Below are 21,141 nucleotides of genomic sequence, written 5' to 3'. Positions count from 1 at the left end.
AGGTTTGATGGCTAATCCTGTGTTCCACCACGGTCCCCACTGGCACAGACCCGGCTGTTCAAATGAAGGGCAGAGCCGGGCTGCCAGCGAACCAGCGTGTGTCCCGATAGCCTTCTAATAGCTCTGGTAGTATTGGTTCTTTCCCCCCCGCCTCCGCTTTAATACGGGCCCTCCTTCTCAGGCCACCGACGATGGAGGAATAGCCTTTCATACAGGAGCTGCTGCATGCTCAGGGTCCTGCTCAGTCCGATATGTTTCATTCTGACAAATCCCTCACTGTATTGATGTTGCTCTAGAGAAAAAGGAAAACAAAAGTTGAAGGCAGAAGTTTGTCCTCCCGAAAGTTTTTTTTTTTTATTTTATGTTTTTTTTTATTAGAGAGAGGGTCAGAGTAAAAAGCGACTGAGAGAAAAAATTGGAAGAGAAAAAAGAGGAAGGTGAATTTTCCTCAGGAAGTTAATGAAAGTCCTTGAAGTGAGGCGAGGGAAGCTGTCACCTGCCCTGGTGATAGATAGCAGGCTCACTATTATTAGCATTCCCAGCCCCAGCTGAGAGTTTTATGCCTCACTAGAGCCATTTGTTGATTAATTAATCAGGTAATGTATGCTATCTGTGCTACAAAAGAACCCAGATATCACTCCCTTGGCCTCTCCCGGGCTCTCTGTACAACCACAAACAAGGACCTCCTACCAGGCCACGGCGCATTTCAAAGATTATAATTCCAAAGCAGCCGCTACCAAAGAGAAGCCATTTGCACAAAGGCACTGGCGGCTTTTAATGTCAAATACAATAATAAACATTCGTGAGGGAAACAGTCTCCCATTTCATGAATATATTCACTTCCACCAGCCCATAGTCAACCTTGTCTGATGTAATTTTTTTCAGCTTTCACAGAAAGTTTGCAAACTGTCAAGAAAAAAACAAAAAAAAAAAAACTCTGCTATGGGGAAGGTAAAAATAAACTTGGAGTGAAGCACAGTGAGTCTGGGAGACTGCAACGCTCAATGCTTTCTCCGGTTCCTCTGTCTGGAATCGAATGGGACTGCTCAAAAAAGCTTGTGCGAAAACATCGAATTAATCAATGCCTGTGTGAACAATGCAAGAACATTGAGTTACGTTATGTAATATAAACAGTCAATAAAAATCCAGTTATTTTCTGTGATTCTATTACGCGATGTATTGAATTTCTTCTCACTTGCGGCCACATGCCCCATAAAATTTCTGTTATTGGCTTGCCTTTACAACCTTCGAATATGTTTGTATAAGCGGCCTGGTTTCCACCAAACTGACAATTATTTAAAGGTCACATTTAAAATCAGTAAGGTATGACAGCAGTACGCAATGGCAGAAGTATGATGACGGCCTCATTTCTCGTAATTGACCACTCAGCTTTAAGGTTTCCTGTTGAGCGGTTCAGTTCATGCGATGTGGTTCACTTTTCCCAATTTCCATGAAAGCATCCTCAAATATTATTTTACCCAGATATCTGTCCCTTTCTCATGTCATCCCTTCACATTTTCAGGAAACCTTACTGTTAGAAATCGGACATAATTCTGCATATTCCTGATTTTTTAGTTGTTGTTTTTTGTTACCTCGAGTAACTTAATTAATCCTTTTATATCTACAGCGGGTCCACCATGTTGCACTGCCATGTTTCTACAGACAAACCAAACACATTCTTTTAACAAGGCCTTTCACGTTTCTCAAGTATTTTGCCTTTTTTGCATTAGTAGCAGCTACTGTTGGTGGGGGGTTACACGAGGGGTGTTCATGCGGGTGCAGTCTGCATTCACACCACTAGATACCACTAAATCCTACACACTGGTCCTTTAATTTTTTGTACAGCCTTGGCATGATTTTGCCTTCAGGTCACCACATATCCTCCAACCGCAAAGTAGTCTTCTTCTTTCATCAGGACTCTTACTCATCCACATCCTTACTCTGAAGATTTGTTATATTTAGAATATTTGAGCTTTCCTCTATGACACATGATTATAGAGTGTGATGACCCAGTGCCTATCAGGGTTTTAAGCATCCACGATAACCTTAATTATACCACTGAATAGAGCTCGGTGTATAAACATGGTGTTCAGATGCTGCATGTAATTAGGTCTTACATGCCCATACACATAAAAAACAAACACATATGGTAGATGGAGTAACACCGTCTTTACTGTGCATGGTGTACAGATGTGCCTTTATCTACATGTGCAAGAGGACCATCGTGTACTCTTCCTGGATTTCTGTCTGTAATATTTCCCTTTTCTGTATCCTGCCAATTTGCACTTCCTCCACAGCTGGCACCATTGTGGAGGAAGCAGGAAATGACATCATACTTTTTTTTTAACGATGTCGCCTTTTGCCGTTCTGTCTGACCAGAGATGCATTCTGTCTTCGCGCATCTGATCTCAGTGTCATGCACAGGCACACTGTTGTTAGTAATAAAGTCTGCAGCCAGGGGAGTCGGATAATAGAGCTGTCCATATATTGTGTCTGCGAGTATGCAGCCCCGTAAATTCACTGTGCTCCCCGTCAAGTGCATGCCTGTTTTCTATTTTCCATTCCTCATCATTTCCTCGCACCCCTCAGTCAGCCAGAGTCTCCAGTCATTTATTTTGCCCAGCTCCGTGCGAGGGCCGAGCGGAGGGAATTTATGATCATCGGGCCCCGGCTCATTCTCACCTCGCTGTAAAGCTGTAATGGATTTACTGCCGCCGTTGTATCACTCCCATCATTAAAATGTAAGGGTTTGCGACGTTACCTAAAAAGTCACAAACGATGCCAGCCAGCGCGACCGTCTCCCCCCGCTCACATTTCGCCTGGCTGCTGGTAGTTTGCTCACTCCTCTCTCCAAACTAAATCATGCACTCCCATCACTCCCTGTCACTGCTCCCATCACTCTAAGTAATCTCTACAGCTCAGGGAGAAAACCTGAGCTCATTCTCTTTTAAAACAGAGTGTTTGCCGTTTTCCTGCTTTTTAGGCTTCCTACCAACACTGCACGCTAAATCTTTCCCGCCGTCCCGGATGGAGACTTTGCACGGAGGGAATTCACTACGTCGAGTTATCTTTTGATATGGTTTGATGCATTTTGATTGCATTTATATGAAAATTGCCAAGTTATTCTTTCAATAACGAATGAGTACCTGGGGAGAGGCCTCCTGCGCTGTCTCCCCAGCACAAACCCGGCCTGAAGATTTTGACAGTTTGACACTTTAATTTCCTTCGGAGGATTTCACCTGAATTTTTCGGAACAAAGGCAGAGACATGCCGCTGCAGAGAAAAAAAAAAAAAAAAAAAAAAAAAAGTCCATATTGGCTTGGAAAATATTAAGCCCGTGTTGCAATTAAATCGTCTCCTCCCTTCACTTTTACTCAGGTTCGGAAAAAGCCGGAGGGATGAGCGGCCAGGAGACAGGATGGAGAGGAAGGGCTCCAGTAAATCTAAAGCTGAGGACGTGCAGGCGTCTGAAGAGGAAACCCTGCGGATGAGGCTGGAACAAGAGAGGTGAGTGCTCAGACAGCGCATTGGCTCGCTAAAAGCCTAAACAATTAAGTCCCAGCCGAACAAAGGAGGAAAAAAAAAAAACAGTGCTGACCGGAAAATTAGCAAACAACCTAATTAGCAAAATGGTGGAGCAAGGTTGGGAAATTTCTGGGAAAGCACTCAGATGTCAATTTGTGAAATGTCCCCTTCTTTTATATCAGTACATTAAAAAGATCATTTATGGATTGTTGTTGCCTGTGCCATTCAGAGGCGCTGACCTCCTAATGGTGCTCGTCGGCCCCCAGCGGATTTGACATGATTGAATGGTGCTCATTATAATAGCGAAATCGATGTAACTCTGCATTTGTCTTCTCCTGCCGCTCGCCCGGGTTGTTAATCGCTCAAGAATACGCTGTTCCTCTTTATCCTCCCCTCTTGGCTCCGTGTCCTCTGGTGTTTGTGGACATTAGGACGTCCAGAAGAATAAGGCAAGGCATCGCTTTTGCCGCGTGCGCCTCATCCCTCACAGGCAAGCCCCATTTAATTCTCTCCAAAGGGGAAGACAATATTGGTGGCAGGGTGAATGAAAAGACAGCCTGCTGCCTCCATTGTTCTCCACCAACCAAATGAACTCAGTAATCAAACTGCTGTTGGTAATGACAGCTAATTGAATAGAAACAATGGGGCTTGATACAGCTCCCAATGACGGCGAAGGGAAAGGAGGATGGATGGCTGTCGAAAATGCATGGGACCACAAACAAGTGTGCGCATAAAACAAAAAAAAAAAAAGCTCACAAAGGCCCTCTTCCTTGCTGAATGGAACATCTGGAGGCCTTGCTCAAAACACTGTAGCATGTTTCCTTTTTGGTATTCAACTACGACTTGCAGTGAATGCACTGAGGATGTAAACCCCCTCTGGACGAGGGCCCAACACATTTCCCTCAGTCCACCCTGGAGACCGGTGGGCCTGGCTCTCCATCCGGATTCTGTCCCCTTTGAGAAGCTCCCAACTTGACTGTCACGCTAAGCAGGACAATCATTGCAGACATGCAGCGGGCATGAGATATGTGCAGTACATGCCCTCACAACCCTTCCCTCCAAACAAACACATACACAGCATATAAATCCCGTTCCTACTTCTTTTCTCTCCCCAGAATCCCCCTGCTTCTCTGTGTGCTTCTTTTCCTTGCAGCACATTCTCCTTCCCTGTCTTGTTTGTGTCCGTTCTGCATGTGTGAGCTCCGGTCTCCCCGTGCAAGAGGGCAACCTTATTCCTTCCTTTTTTTTTTTACCTGTTCCCAAATCCCATCACTCAGCCAGGCTGGGATTGTCCCTCAGTTAATAGAAAGGGAATCCTGAGGGAAATTGTGGTGGGTAATAATAAACCAACCTGCCATGAAGACAAGTCGATATTCAAAGCATCAGGGTTCAGCGGGACGACAGCTCAGAAATCCATTACTTCTTGTAGTTTTTGGTCACGCTACTGTATTTGATTGTCGTACCCCTCTGCTTAAGGCACATGCTCTGATTGATTACACCGCTGCCACGGAGACAGGACCATTTAAGAGTGCGTTTTTATAAAATTATGGATCGAAACCGTAACGGGTTTCCGAAGCTGGCGATCATCAGCCGGCGCTGTGTGTCAGCACGACCTGGGGATGGGCCGCAGCCAAACTCCCGGCCCGGCTGACATTAGCGATCATTAATTCGAGCAGACGGTTTTGACAGGGGCTTTTAGTGATTCAAAATAGGAGTCAGCGGAGAGGTGAGATGGATTAATTCATAAAACCTGCCCTTTTTTTACTCTGCAATAAGGAAGCTACGGCTATATATTTAAAACTCTGACCTTGGTTTGATCCATGCAATTTACGGTTTGGCCTGCAGTCCTCGCAGACACAGCTCGTTTATTTAGATTGAAAATTATCCTCCGCTGATATCTTGTCAGCCAGCTTATGGACTGAAGACGATGGAGAAAAAAAAAGTACATAAAAGTTTGATTTCATTTCTAGAGCACAGTGCAGCGCATCCACTTGATGAAGAGTGGTTATCAGCGGCGTTTGTGCTGCTAAAATCTGGCTGAGTTTGTGCGGCTCCTGTGATTGACTGTTTCATGTCTCATCAAGGCAGCATTAGAACCTGCAGTTAGGCTGATCTAAATCTTTGTTCAGCCCATCAGGGGCAGCCATTACTCTGGTTTCTTTACGCCTGTGGACAGCACCCAAGACACCCCTATGGTATTGGCTCATGTTGAGACAACTGTAGATACAACAAGCCCTCTGATTGGTCCTCAGGTGGGTTGGAGAGCAGCCGTTTCTGTGGCAGTGGCCCTCATTCATGCAAGGCCGTGGGGGAGAAAAAAAAAAGGAACACATGGCGGGTGGTGTTGGTGGAGCTTCTATCAGTCTCCGACTTATCTCTGCACACGCTAGCCCTAACCTATATTTTCCCGGCCAAAGCGGGGAGCACACAAAGGCAACCTGACAATGTTGCTTCTTCATTTTCTGCCTGATCTGAACTCCTTTCTCTCTTTCTTTCTCTGTGGTAGCTGATTATGATGTCCATTCTCTCTTATCTGCTCGGCTCTGGTTGGCTTTCTAATCAGCGGCCAGCACTCCACTGCCACTCTACTTGTTCCCGCTCCCAAGACCACAGCAGAGCACATCACTGCTTTTTTTTTTCTTTTTCCTCGACAGTGGCCTGCTTCCTCTCGTTTGTTGATAGACGTCCTGCTGACTCCAGACAAACAAAACCTGGCCGGTTTTTCTGGAGTGGGTCAGTCAGCAAAAGTCACTTTCAGCAAACCTGGATTTGGCGTGTTTCATGTAACACAAGACATTCTTCTCTCATACCATGTTCAGCGTACAAACCCTCATGATACGAACAATTGAGAAACAAAACAATCTGCTGTAAGGCAGGTCCTCCTCTGTTTTTTTCATCACTGCGACTGTGGACACAACGTTATCATTCCACTTTATCAAACCATCTCATTATTTCAGTTTCCTATTCGAGTCTCATTTGCATAGCGAGTTCAAAGGAAGCTCAGACTGGCTGATTGGGAAAAGTGATTACATTTGTAATTATATTGATACCTACAGCAAGTTAATGTGATTGTTACACTGTGAATTAACACCACGAAACTTGGACAATTATCTCTGTGATTGCATTATGCTGTTATGGGCCAAGTGTCAACACAAAAGATGGGCTATCGGAGGCTTTACGATTTGGCACAGACAGCTGCACGCAGAGTCATTTACTGCAGTTTGATTAGATTCAGACGCATTCTGCCCTCCATCTGCACTTCAGAACATGTTTTGGTGAGGAGTTATTAAAACGAAAAATCTATTCAAGGCAGCTGGATGAGAAAAGCGAGAGAGCAAATACATTCTGTTTCATCCACCACGGTAACAATGCATATTGAAGAGGCAGGCTTTCAAGCTTCTAAGTGTGTTGACTTCAAAATGAGTAACTGAGAGTACAGACAGAACCTGTCTTCCAACCCCCCCGCCCCCCCCATCCTCCCTTGGGTATATTACATATTGACAAACATATGGAGAAGGAGTCTGCTGGCTTTGTTGGCCCCAGAAAACACTATTGGATGAATAGTGTGATTTATTCATTTGTGGGGCGGAAGGACTTGAGGTGAGTTTGACATGTTGCTACCGGTACACTCTGCCTTTCAATCTAAGAGTCTGTCGAAATGACGGTCACAGTCTAATCTGACGCTTAATTTGCTCTCTGAAAACTGAACACAACGAGAAAAATAAATTGCTCGATGAAAGTCCAGTAATTAACAGAGGCCTAACTTTATTTTCACTGGCATTGTCGCATTCTAGGAGCATAATGATTTGATTTTCCATGCTGTAGTTTATTTCTTCATGATAATACAACTGGATAGAAAAACAAAGGCACTTAAAAGAAAATATGTTTAAATACAGCTTTTTACAGTGCAGCCGTTTAATGCGCCAAAGTAATGGAGAAATAGTTCTTGACGCGAGAGTCATTTGCGTTCACGTTCATGTGCTGAAATGAAGATTGAGCCGCAGTTTAATTAAAAACTCTGTTTTCAGCTGGCGTGGTTTTCAGACTCGATTTAGTGAGAAGAAAAGAGACAAGGGAAACAACAACAGGGAGAACAGAAAAAGTTGAAAGGGAGAAACGTTAATGGGAAATAATGTTGTTTGGCTGACACACAGTTTTCTTGAAGACATGGTCAGGCAGTGGATTAGGGGTTGAACTTTAACTGCCCTGAAAGCCTCAGCATTAGACTGTCTAGACTGTCTGTTAGCCTGGAGGAAATGCCTTTCCACTGCACTGTTAAGAAAAACAAGTAAGTAACCATTAAAGGTACATAAGAGGTCAATTGTACTTCTAAGAAACATGGAGTGAAACACAGACAACACATAGAGACAATAGATATATTCCACAGTGTGGCTGTGGTGAAGCACTACGGCTCAACTGACCCCTTTTTCAAATGAAGTCTCACCGGGCTTGTTGCATTAAAAACTACAGTGTCCTCTCCTCTCAAACATACTATCTGGTAAGAGGAGAAGAGAGGAGAAGGGGCTGGTAATTGGGGCTGTACAGTAATAATGTGTTTAGCGTGTGCAGCACTTTCCTCAGTGTTAACATGCCGGGCCATTAATTGGCTAATGGAGTATATATGGTACAGCGCGGGGGTGGTCTCTCAGGAGAAAGTGTGGGGGGGGGGGAAGGAGAGGAGTTGGAAGTGGAGCTGCAGCTGCAGGTTGCCCGCGAAGAAAGCAGTTTGCAGGTGTGGTTGAACAGGAAGGTGTGTAGCTGAGGAGCAGGTTACTGAGCAGAGAGATGGCTACCCAAATTTGCGACTCTGTTTCCTTCCTTCACTCACTTAAGATCAGGATTTTGTAAACATAAAAAAAAATACTTTCAGTGTCACACTGCTAGAATGTTAACATTCACCAGAAATAATGTTTCCTTGGGTCACCATCGTAGTGAATTCTTAGCATGCTAGAATTAGCTAATTAGCACTAAACTCACAGCTTGGCTGAGGCTAATGGGAGATGAAAAGGATTATCAACATTATTACAATTCATCCTGAGGGGGAAATAAATATCTTCATATTCATATTGAAATTAGATGCACAATAGTGTAATTTATAGGTGATAGCATTGTTAAATCACCAGTAGTTTTCATTCCTAACACATCCACAGGAGACGTCTCGAAGAAAATGTGCAGTTTGGAATGTAGCTTTCTAATCAAGCCTGACATGCAGAGACCTACTGCCAACTAGTCAAGGGTGGAAACTTTACATTGTGAGGTTGACAGGCTTTTCTTTCAGGCAGCCAGAACAGGTTGGTGTAAGCTTCACACTTTAGACTGACAGGCTTCGACTGTGGAGATGTTTTCTCCAAAAACACAGGCAAATGTAACATGATGTTAGAAAAAGTCAGACTATTGTGTTTCCGATTGAAACCAGACTTTTACAGTCCATTTCAACATGTTAGTCTGACTGAAATTGTACTGAATTGAATTTCTCAAAAATGGACTAACACACCCAGATAATGTGGTTGGAAGTCGGTTTGCTCATTCATGTATACGCCTTACTTGGTATTCTGCGCGTACCACCACAGTCCCCCAGCCGGGCATTGACCTGGAAGTCATCTATGGCATAAATCAGTAAGAGAAGCAGGGGAAAAACAAAAGAAGAAGACAACAATGACGGTATTAATACAATGTATATTATGTAATGTACAGCAGCGAAGAGTCATTCAAGTTTTCACCGTAATAGGTCAACTGGATGAAGGTCCAGGAGTAAGAAGCTGAAACGGTGCATATCACGACCTACTGTGGTGAAGTCGGACATACTTCCATCAATAAATCCATTCTCCCCTGGTGTTTGTATACTGGGACAATGGCAGTAGTCCAATTAAATGGCCTAATCGAGCTATAACCATAGCTGGAAACGTACTGACTGGCTGACAGATCTCTTGTACCACAAACAGAGCCAGAACTTCTCCCCCCGCAGAATGTTAGGAAGTGTTAGGAAGAACTGAAACAAAAGCTTATTTTGAAAGTTTTTTTAGGAGCATAAAAGCAACAAAGTTACAATTCAAGATTGATCAGATGCAATGACTATAATAACAACAGCATGACTCGCATCTTTCATATTTTTTTGCTCGTTAATATCCTCTTATTGAAATGCACCTATCATCTTTATCCATGTCAGACTCCTGAGGCCTGGCAGAGAAGTCTCTTTCTGTTAGCGTCATGTCGCCAGTCTAGCCAAGGCCATTATCTCATCCCAAATGTCAATAATGCCATTTTTATGAATCTGATTAGTCCATAAAACGCCAGAGGGTCTTGAGATCCCAGCGGACTTCCGTGAACCTGTGGTAACATCATTGTCTAGGTCCTTCCTGGCAGAGATCTGACATCAATTTAGCCAGATGGTAGGTGAGAGGGCTTCTGAGAATTAGTGTGTTTTTATCTCAATGTGAGATACAAGCTCAAGTGAAAACACACACTTAGTCCACACTGTGCTGCGAGTTGATAATTTCCATATAGTCCACAACAATGCAAGAAATTATACACCAAACCAGCTTAGACGCTTTATAAATGACTGCATATCATGCAACATTGCATCAGGCCTCTGTCAAAATCTCATTCCGCAGATAATGCTGAGAAAATGGGATTTTGGACAGCTAAAAATAAACTAGGCAGTCTATGGGTATGATGTGGGAATTGGGTTAATCCGGCACTGAAAAATGGTGGTGGTTTGAAATGTGATTACTGTTATTAAAATACACAGACATGGGAGAGAGAGAGTTAGGCTATGGGGGATTCTCACTCTGTTCCAAACCTGTCAATCATCTGCAAGGAGCAGTGGTGGTGGTGGTGGTGGTGGGGGGGGGTCAGGGGTCAGTTATGACCTGAGGTATTAGGGAAGTCAAGCACCAGTGGGAGGCTGCCTACTTGTATGTATGTGTGTGGATCTGTGAGTTAGCCTACAGCAGGGGTACAACATCTGGAACCAGTGAGCAGTGTGGTTGCTGCTGCGAGGGTCATCGCGGTGGGAGGTCAACCCCACCCACCTTCCCCACCAGCGCCTATCCTCAGCCCCTCTTCTCTCCACTCTCCACTGTCCACCTAATCGCTCCCCCCAATGTCAGTCCTCCTCGCTCTCATACGGCACCATGACTGAGTCTTGTTAGCCGCGGACAGATGGGCATTCACATGGAACCATTCTCTGAGACAGGAAAGGCCCCGTGAAAGGCTCTGTTGTGTAGAAGAGGTCCAGGGGAGAGGAACGGCATGTAGGGAGGGGAAGGGGCGGGAAGGAGGACGACGAGGTCTCCTCCTTACCTCCCTTTGTTTGAGAATCTGAGGCATGAGAGCTCTACACCCATCTCAGTTAATAAAAAAATGAAAAATTGAATAACATAACTGCTTGGCTTCTCTTACTAAAGTGGAAAGGGTTTATTTTCTCTCTCCAAATGCCCTCTTACTCAGTAGAGGAAAGCCACTTTAGACGTTTGAGGAGGTCTTCCTCTGGTCCCGACTGATCGATATCTGAGATTAAATTTAAACATTACTATGTTGCCTCCTCACTGTACCTCCTGTACGCACTTGTATTACCTCAAATGCAGTCGTAACAGTCACATCCCCTTGTTTCCATTTAGTCTTTCCAAAAAAACACATGTAATTCATCAAGTTAGCATCATCGTCTAAATTCCCAGGCACATTTTATGGAAACTTTTCCAACCTTGACAAAACAGAATGTGAACCGGGTGTGTTTCTGACATTTGCAATTTGAATATTTCCTTTTACAGAATTACTTATGACTTATTATCAACAGCAATAAAACACTGTTTTAGGAATACAGTGTTAAATATAAAGGTGCTGTGATTGAAAGATGAACAAACGCTTCCACAAAAACTTTCATAAAATACATAGAAATAAACAGGAAGGTTTAGTGTAAAAGAAATAACAAATTGTGACGAAACAGCCTTTAAAGATATGTCTGAGTTGAAATTAAACTATCACCATGAAACTCCCCTAGCTGAGTGCACAGTTAAATCATTTTTGTAGTAATAGTAATAAGTTTTCTTATATGAAGTCTTTAAATATGGAATATAGCCCAGACTCAAAGATATGGTTCTTTTGCGTTACCTTACACTTCACGTCCGAATAATCTGTTTGTCACAGAATACAGGCCAAGACGCGGGAGTTTCGGGAAAAGCAGGCAAAGGAGAGGGAATACGCTGAGATCCAAGACATCGTCGGCCACACCTTCAGCTCGGATGAGGAGCACACCTACGCCGGCATCGGATCATTAAACTCGTCGGTGGATAGCAGCAGCATGGATCCTTACAGTCACCACTACCATCTCCCCCTGAGTCCCCAGAGCTCTCACCCTCCCCAGAGCAACCAGGACAACGGTCCACCCCTGGAAGCACTGTATGCCCAGGTCAACAAGCCACGCAATGGACGGCCTGCAGCTCCAGACAGGTAAGGGGGTGCAGAAAAAAGTCCATATGCAAGCATTGCGGGGCTGCGACTCCACATACACAGCCACAACTCTCGAGGCTGAACAGTATGTTTTGTAACTCTCTACCTTTCTCATTCATTCAAACGGCACTAAATAGCTTTGTGTCTTGTGCTTCATGCTTTGCAACAATTGCGTTCATTTACACCTCATGTATAATGTATAAGCAGTGGTGAGATCGTATTTGTTCACTTTTACTTGTCACGGCTGACATGCTGCATAGAAAAACAATGAATTTTACACAATGTTTTAGCGCTGCCTCGTCCCGCGAGGCATTGCCCCGTGCAAGCCAGCAGAGTCACCTGGCAAGTTAAAAACAACACAAGCCCATCAGTAATTCTCCATGTGTTAGAATTTAATATCAGGCAGCCTTTTTTTTTTTTTTTCATTATCCTTGGATCACAGGTAATCCTCCCCGGCCTCTCACATGCCTCTTCCAGAGAGTCACGCTGCATGCGAGTTCAGCTTGTTTGTCGCTGGGGGGTTGCTCATAACCTGCATGTCAACACGAATATTTGATGTGACGACAACACGATGCAGAGTTTAGTTTCATATTACTGTGTTGATAGCACAACAAGAAGTAAAAAGAAAGTATCACACTGTAAAAATACTGATTAACAAGTAAAAGTCCTGCATTTAACATTACACGCGAGTCAAAGTAAAAACAAAAAAGTACATCAAGTGATACTTGATATACAGAATCATAATTCATGTCAGTATATTATCTGTTTATAATTACTGATGCACTGATGTTTAGAGCCATTTAATGTTGCTGCTGTGTGGTAGAACTAGCTTTAGTATTACATTATCATTACTTGAATTGTGTTGTGTATTAATAGCCTTAAATCAGGTTCAAAGTTTAACAATAAATGTAGTCCAGTACAATATTTACATCTGAGTTGCTGTTCAGTAAACTTACGGAGTTTTACAACCAAGGCTTGGACTTATTTCTCTTTGCTTGTTCCTCTCCTGAGTTATGAGGGCTGCAGATTTCCTGCAGGTCACATCCAGTGGTGACATGCAGCAGATTTCTATCCCCCATGGTCTCCCGCAACCTTTAGGGGTGTTTTTAATGGATCGCATAATGCCCACCTCCTGTGATTGACAGCTGTCACACGGGGGCGTGTGACCTTTCACTGCTAGGCTCAGGTGGGGCGGGGTGCATGTGTTTCTTTGTGTGACTATGACAGAGTGCCCCTTGTGCGAGTGCATGTATGTTTTTTAAGAGGATTTGCAGAGTCTCCATCCTGTAACACCCACCACCGCCTCCCCGTGACTGAGTAGATATGACAAGGTTATCTGACCCTTATGATAGCCAGCAAAATCCATGTGCCGATACATCCGGGGCTTAGTGAAGGCCACCGATCCGTATGCCTAAACACGAGGGTAACCTCCACGTGTTTCCTCAGGATAACCTTGTTGTGTCACAGCAGCTATCTAATGTAAACTATCCCACTTCCAAAGCATACGTTGGTAATTAGATTGGAAGCCAGCCTTAAAAATAAAGGTGGACCGACATCACTTGACTAGTGTTCAGTGAGCCTGTGTATTCAGATCACAGGACTCTCCGATGTTTGTCAGTGACAGACATGATGCTATTGATTCCCAGTTGGAATATCAATAAGCTCCGTGTGGGTATACGGTATACAAGCCATGATATAAGACAACCATGTGAGTGATTGATCTCGTTTTTTTTTATTATTAGTATTGCCAGGGAGTATTAATAGCAGTGTGCCTGGTAGCTCCCACTGTGAAATAAAGAGGGGATGGGATTTATGCAAAAAACCTCTGACTGTTAAAAGATATTATTGCTCTGGTTGCTTGGGTTTATTCAGATTTTGCCACATTTACTCTGACCATCTGGAATTTGCTCTCATGTTAAGTTTTTTGTTTGTTTGTTTTTATCTTACAAATTGGTATAATATAATTTTATATTAAAAAAACATTATAGTATTTATTAGCTCTTCTCTGAAACCCGTCGGTTCCAAGAAAAAATCAAAGCAACATAAAAAACCTGTCTAGGCTTCTCCTTCCCGCTCTCCTGTTGTTGCAGTTTCTTCGAAATAATGATTTCTCACCTTCACAGGTTTATTTCCCCATAAAAAGGCTTAGTATTGCATGTTAATTATAAATACACGCATATATTTAGTTTGGGGCCTGAGCCTTGAGTATTGATAGCATGGTATGGAGTTTTATTTGTAGGGACAGGATTAGCTGTCGCGAGTGTTGTGATTTGATTTGAAATATGCACCGCATGTTCAACACTGCATTTTTGTTTTGTACCTCTAGCTGCTTTGCATATCTTGTGTATGCCAGCCTCGGCTGTGTGCCTATAATATTTGTCTTGCTGCCTTTGAGATATAATATGCACGGGTGCTTATTTAGCTCGGATGCTTTCCATTTACGATTTGCAAAAAAAAAAAGGCGCTTGAAAGACATTCAGATTCAAGACCCCTGTCACTTGTCTATCATAACAAACATAAACAGTCATTTGCATTTCTAAATTAAACTTAATAGAACTTTCATTGTCAAATATGAAGCGCCAACACGCCCGAATATGCAATTATTTCTGACTGTTCCGTGTTTTAAGAGGGATTGGATTCTGAACTTTTTTTCTTTTGCCATTTAGAGATCCAGTCTGACTTCCAATTTCTTCACTTTCTGATCCCGCTGCTGCTACTTAACCAAATATTTTGTGGCCGTAGAGATAACACAACTTTCCTGTTTGAAGGTCGCGGAAAAGGAAGTAGATGGTGGTTTGTTCAGGGAAGGCTGCTCATTCCTGCCTGTCAGTCAGTCTTCAGTATGAAAGAGAAGAATGAGTAGCATTTAACCCCGACCTGGATACTGTTACCGCCTTCTGAGATGGGCCCTGCAGAAACACACTCCGATCAAAGGGGCAGATTAAGGTTCCTATCTCACAAGGATATTTGAGTTATTTTCTGGCATGGTCAGACATCCTTGGATGGCAGTCTCAAACTTTTGGACACAAAAAAAAAAACAGCACCGTGTTGCTGTCTAGCAGCCACAATCTCCTACAGCCCAGCAAATGATATTAAATGTTTATATCGCCATGGTGTAAGTCCTATCCTGATTACCATATGACCTCTAGAAGCATTGCACAACTGCACAAATCTTGCCATTTAAATGTGGTCCCAGGGACGTAAATGGAAGTAAATTGAGTTGGAATTAGCTGACAGCCTCCCTTTATTTTTCGGTCACCGCTGAGAAAAACACACCGAGTGCTGAACAGAGTGTGCTGGAGGATGACTACACTTGAACTAATCAGTATCCTACATCTGTGAGCCACCTTTTCAAACAGTTGTGTCGCTGGAAAGACATCAAACAGTGCTGGTGTATCCGGGAGTCTAAGTTCCAATCAGTTTTTGTAATGGTCCGACCTCTGGCGCTGTCACCAGCGAAAACAGCATTTCAGTCGAACAGAAGAGGTTCTTTAGAACTAACTGGAGACTCTTAGTGGCTGTCTGGTTGATGTGGGGAGGTGCTCCTTCTTAGAGGTGGTCGGGTCCACATGCCTGCAATTGCCCCTACGTTATCGTTTGGATCTTGGACTTTTTTTTTTTTTGCTTCACATGTTCTTACACATGTGCATTTATTTTACGCCAAAATAAAGGCATTCACCCATGTCCTGCCAAGGCTTTCAAGCTGCTCTCTTGTTTATCCACTACAGTTAATAAGAAGAGGCTGCGGCTGGATAAATAGCCCGGGTATATGCCTCTCTCTGATAGACCTCTGGTAATGGAGCCCTAATGGGAAGGTCACTGTGACTGTAAAGCTGGAATGAGTCAGACCTGAGCCTATAAACCCGTGGAGATACAAGGGCCCCTGGTTGCTGTGGGCGGCCAGAGATCCTGCCCATTCTGCCATATCGGGTTTTACTGTTCCTCAATGGGATCACGGTACAACAAGAGCTCATTTGACAATTTATTACCAACCTCCAGGTTATTAGAGCTGGCAGCACCAGTGGTGTTTTGACAATGCTGTCAGACTCAGTAAAACAGAAGTACACCAATAGAAAGCCAGCATTTTTTTCACGGTCAATTTTGTGAAACCCTTGTATAAAGCAAAACGTAAATATCACTTTGCACCCTAAAACCTGTAGCATGAGGTCCGCTCTGTTACTGACTTTGCACGAAAGCGAGCTCGACCTAAACCCCCGAACGCAGTGTTTTTTTTATTTTTCACTTGTTTTGTTTCACCTTATTAAAGAAAAGGAGTAGGTCTAGCAAAATAGAATGACCTCATTTCTCGACAGTCGACTGACGAGTCAACCCCTCCATCTGCTGAGGGACCGTGGGGGTTTGGGTGACTGGCGTTGGATGCTGCGTTTCAGAACGACAACCTGACAGGTGCCAGGCTCGATGGGATTTGTGGGAAGCAAGCGTGAAACAAAGCATCACCTTTGAAACCGCAATTTGATTGACTGCTGCTCCCATTACCCAGTCGACTTTCTAAAGCTCCTTAGAGCATGGGCGAGGGAGAGTCAGAGAGACACAGAGAGGAAGAGGTGGAGGGAAGCAGGGAGAAAAAAGATACAGAGCTCATGGAGCTCAGCAGTGCAAAGCCCTTGAAGTCCTCTGCAACTCAGCAGCTCCAGCGAGGCTGGCAGGCAGGCAGGCAGCGGAGAGAGAGAAAGAACCCAAAGATCCTCACCACCAAGAACCACTCACTGTGCTGTTTTTCCCCGTGCTCTCTCCACACTAAATTTCAGTCACTTTGCATGGTCTTGAAATTGGATTATGAGGTAGCTAATGCATTTTCTGCAGCTGATAAAAGGTCAGGCTTTTCATCTCGGGAGAAAGTTTGCAAAGATTTCTCTCTTCGCTCTCACCACCTCACCACTCTAAAGATGTCGACGAGGTGGGAAACGTTAATTTGTGGTGAGTCACATGCTTCACGCCTCACATGGAGGGTCTTTTAAAGCCGTCCATTGCTGTTAAAAGCTCCTCCTGCCCTTCAGAGCCATAGGCCGATCCTAGCTTTGTTAGGATCATCATAAGGTGGAACATTTTTCTTGTTTCTCATCGACCCCATCAAGTGTTTGATAAAAAAGCATTCAACAGGGGCCAATAATCGTGCTGCATTGTTTCAGTGGGCCACTGGATGACTCGATTAAAGTAATGTGAATGGAGAGTAGGCTCTTACAAACAACAGTGTTCCACCTCAATCAGACGATCACTTAGCTAATCTGTAGTAATCGCTCTTTTTATTGTTTGCTGTCTCTTATTTGGCGTCTGTAGTTAACTCCGCAATCAACAATCAGTCTCTGTGATGTTTGTAGTCTATATTTTCATTTAGATGCAATCAAAACGAGATAAACAACACTTTCTGACTGCAACATCTGTAGCTTTGATTAAGCCCTACCTCTCAATAATTCACTGGTAAACAAATGAATCTTTTACGACCCCTGCATCTGCGATAAGACTTTAATAACAGCTCGTGAGTCTCTAATAATGTTTTCTCCTGGTTCCCCGGGGACTAAAATTGATACGTCTAGCATCAAGGAATAGTTTGCTTTAATGTGACATGAACATTAGTGGCAACTAATTACATTTTACTCACTCACTGGTATCTCTGTTATTCCAGATTTATGTTCTTTTTTTGTCTGCTGTATCCAGTTCCTTCTCCTCCCGTCGGCTGCCAAGCTAAACAAGAATCGGAGGCGACGCTGGCTGTATCACGTTTTATTCCCAGGGCCGCGGCGGCATGTTTTGGCGCTGCCTTTTGTTTGTCTCTGACATCCGCCGCTGTTTTTCTGTTACTCCCTCCGAGTGCCCTTGTGTGGGTGTGAAATTAGTGTCACGGTGAAATGTGCGGAGCGTTGCATTTTTATGGCTCTAATTGAGAATGAAAGAAAAAAAAACAAAAACGGACACTGAGGTGATGGGAAGAGTTCGTCTGAAATGTGAGCTCCTGGCGAGAGAGCTACTGGTACAGTGAATGAGCCCGGCTGAATCCTCAGGTCAGCTGCGGACACCAGCGTCACCCGCTAAACCATTAGATGATGTATAAGTCCTCTTACAGCTTCGGGAACAGGCCCGGCGTAAACCCTTTAGATATGTTACAAAATATGGGTGCAAGTCCAAAACACACACACATTTGTTCTGACTGACTTTTTGCCTCTCCTCCCTGCCGGCTCTGCGCTGTGGCGATAGCGCACGAGGCCTAATACACGAAATGCACATCAGCCTTATCGCGGGGTTAGATAGAGATAGCAACGTGTATCTCCCAGGCAGAGCATGTGAATTATTTTTCGGGTCTGTTTTCAATTTTTTTTTGCCCTCCCGCTTCAGAGAAGGGCCCCTGTGGGATGGATGTGATGAGATGGAGCACAGAGAAGGCAATTTATCCTCCGTTTGTACCATTACGTTCATTTAAGAAAGCAAACAGCCTGAGAGCAGAGAGAGAGAGAGAGAGAGACGGAGAGACGGAGAGAGAGCAAGAAGGAGGGAGTGTGAGAGAGAGATATATAGGCCTACCTCGTCTTCAACCAGACATCAAGTGGATCAAGCTGATTAAGGCTGCATCTACAGTATGTATTTCATCAATATGCCTAAAATGGAAAGCCTGGAAGACATCCATACAGTACCTAATGAATTTTCGCAAGAAGATGAAAGGAAAAGGGGAGCGTGCCATTTAGGGCAGGCGTGCCCCGGCAGACAAAATGGGAGGTGGAGATGGAGGGAGGTTCGGATATGGCCGAGGGCTGCTGGAGCCTCGTTTGTTGATCGGCACCTGAGGGCATCTCATTCCCGGCAATCAGCGGCTGCAAATAGACAGTTAATCCCTCCTCAACTCCCCCTGAAGGCTGCCGATGCCTGACACCATAACTTGACTGTGCCGCGCTGAGGAGAGATTAACAAAACAGACAAGCGATTGCAGAGCCTGGCAAGTCTTTTTCTGCATTTGAGCGTGATGATTTGTTTTGGAGATGTCACAGCAACTAATTGGGAGAAAGCACAAGGAGAACGTGATGATAGCAAATTTCGGACGTGGCTCCCTCCGACATTAGTCACTTACAAATCAGTTTTGATTGAAGAACACCCACTGTGGTGTTCCTATTATGTGAACATGAGGTTCCTCTTCACATGATAGATAACCCAATATCATAAACTAATCACGGGTCCTCTCCGCTAACATGGGATCACTGCTTTCCATTCCTGCTCCTCTTACAAACTGTCACACAGCCGCTCCAGAAATAGATCAGGTGAGGAATGTGATTGAGAGGCAGGTGACTGCGGAGCATGGGTTTGCACTATAAACCATGCAAGCGGATGACTCTCACGCCTCCCCGTTTTCGACTCTCCCTTCAGTTACACTGAATGTAAACACACGCATACACATGAAAGCGACCTCAGAGTGTCAGGCAGGGATGCTAACTGCTGCATTTTGCATTTTCCAGCCAGTGAAGTGAGGCCAGGGACATTATTGTGTACTGTGAATGAAAGCAGGCAGAGGCACCAAGGAGTGTTAAGGGGCCTTTCCTCTCGCTCTAAATATAACTTGTGGAAGGCACGATAGCACAAAGCAGAACTGAAATGTGACCGTTGAGCAGAGCTGAACAGAGTAAGGCACAGCAGGGCCGGTTGACCAAAGAGAATATTGTGTTAGGAAAATCTTGAATAATAATAAATACAATAAAAAGGTAGAACAGATTAGATCAATACTTATTTTACTGAGTCAATATTATCCTTTATTAAAAATCTAAACTCAACAGGTCAGTGGTGACGTGGTCAGGTTACTCACTGACCTCCAATCTTCTCCAATCAAATGTTCTCGCCATTTCAACTGAATAATCCAGGTTGTAGATGGAAGAAAAGGAACCATGGAGTGTTATCCCACTTGAAATCATGCACAGTACCACCAATGCATTTTACAACACCCTGCCTGCCCTGAGATCTTACGCTAGCTTGTGCTCTGTGCATGTCTCCTGGGCAAAATTCCAGTTTCACTTTATGCGGTCATGTTGTTAGATGGTATATCCCAGCCGCTAAAATGCAGGTTGCAGGTTTGTTAATGTGTAATTACAGGCTAGCAATGCCAATGTTGGTTTAACTAACGCGTCAATTCAAAATGAAACCCAGAAACAATTGCTTCTTCAGAATTGATGTGATAGGCCGACGTTTTCATAACATGACAAAAATGTTGTCCAAAACTTTCCAAAGACTTAACCGAATTGTCACACAAACAGTAGGAAAGAAAAGTGGTGGCTTGCACTATTTCAATACCTCCTCGTGAGTCAATCTCAAATATTGGAAGGAGGCTTAAGACAGATGGAATGTGTCGCTGGATGGTCTTGCGGATTTGGGACGTATTCACCCATTCAGCTCCCTGTAATTACAAAGGCTCTTGCTGAGATCCGATTTGCCGCTGGGAGCTTGTTCAAGGCACAGGGATTGGAGCGACAATGGCATAGTCTGACAAAGGAATAGGGATACTGCTCTTAAAATAGAGAGAACTAATGCTGTTCTGTGTTGAGTGCAAGGGCTCGCTGGCTCAGATATGGGCAAGGTAAATTTAATTATGTGCCCCGTACACACTGGCTGGCTTTCGATTAGAATGGTCTTACTTCTTGATACAGTTGTACCCCAGCGGCCACTTAGAAAATAGTATTCAGGACACAGTCTGGTGGCTGAATCAGGAGCCAGTGGTTAGTGCCTAACTTTTTCGGCTGAAAAAAGTATACCGTCTATACTATTTAGCCACCTCATCCATTTATAATGTAATGGACTTCTAACTGCAGGAATTAAGTTTTGCCGTTACAGCAAAAACAGAATGACAGTAAGAGGTTATGATTGAACTTTAAGGTTTCCAGAACTTAATATATTGGTGGTTGAAGGCCAATAATTCAACCACTGAACCAATATTCAAAATGATTGCTTTTGAAGGAACTTGTGTGGGCATTTAATGGCAAATAAACCACCAAGTATTTCCTATTTTCTCAAGAATGTGTGACACATTCCGTGTCATGTAAACTGCAGGCTGATCTGCCAGCTGATTCATGTGTCATGCACTTCATTCACGCCGCATTTCTACCGCCGTATCGACAAATGAAGGCCTGTTATTCAGTCTCAAAACAGTATGCTGTTGGTTCTGTGACAGGTTTTGGG

At 43.9% G+C, this 21,141-nt stretch overlaps 1 protein-coding gene across 1 annotated transcript in view; it reads left to right on the top strand.

Annotated features, from left to right (window-relative positions):
• The window catches only part of LOC115570419 (partitioning defective 3 homolog), a 350,543-nt gene that overhangs the window by 259,071 nt on the left and 70,331 nt on the right, over window positions 1–21,141 (top strand). The window contains exons 21-22 of the mRNA XM_030399018.1: window positions 3,379–3,507; window positions 11,671–11,973. Coding sequence (XP_030254878.1) covers window positions 3,379–3,507; window positions 11,671–11,973 — 432 coding nt within the window. The remainder of the gene's footprint in view (window positions 1–3,378; window positions 3,508–11,670; window positions 11,974–21,141) is intronic.

The sequence above is a fragment of the Sparus aurata genome, chromosome 19 (genome assembly GCF_900880675.1).
Source record: "Sparus aurata chromosome 19, fSpaAur1.1, whole genome shotgun sequence".
In the NCBI taxonomy this organism is placed as follows: Eukaryota; Metazoa; Chordata; class Actinopteri; order Spariformes; family Sparidae; genus Sparus; species Sparus aurata.
Note: the sequence above shows the minus strand (reverse complement) of the source record. Positions and strands in the feature narration are given on the sequence as shown.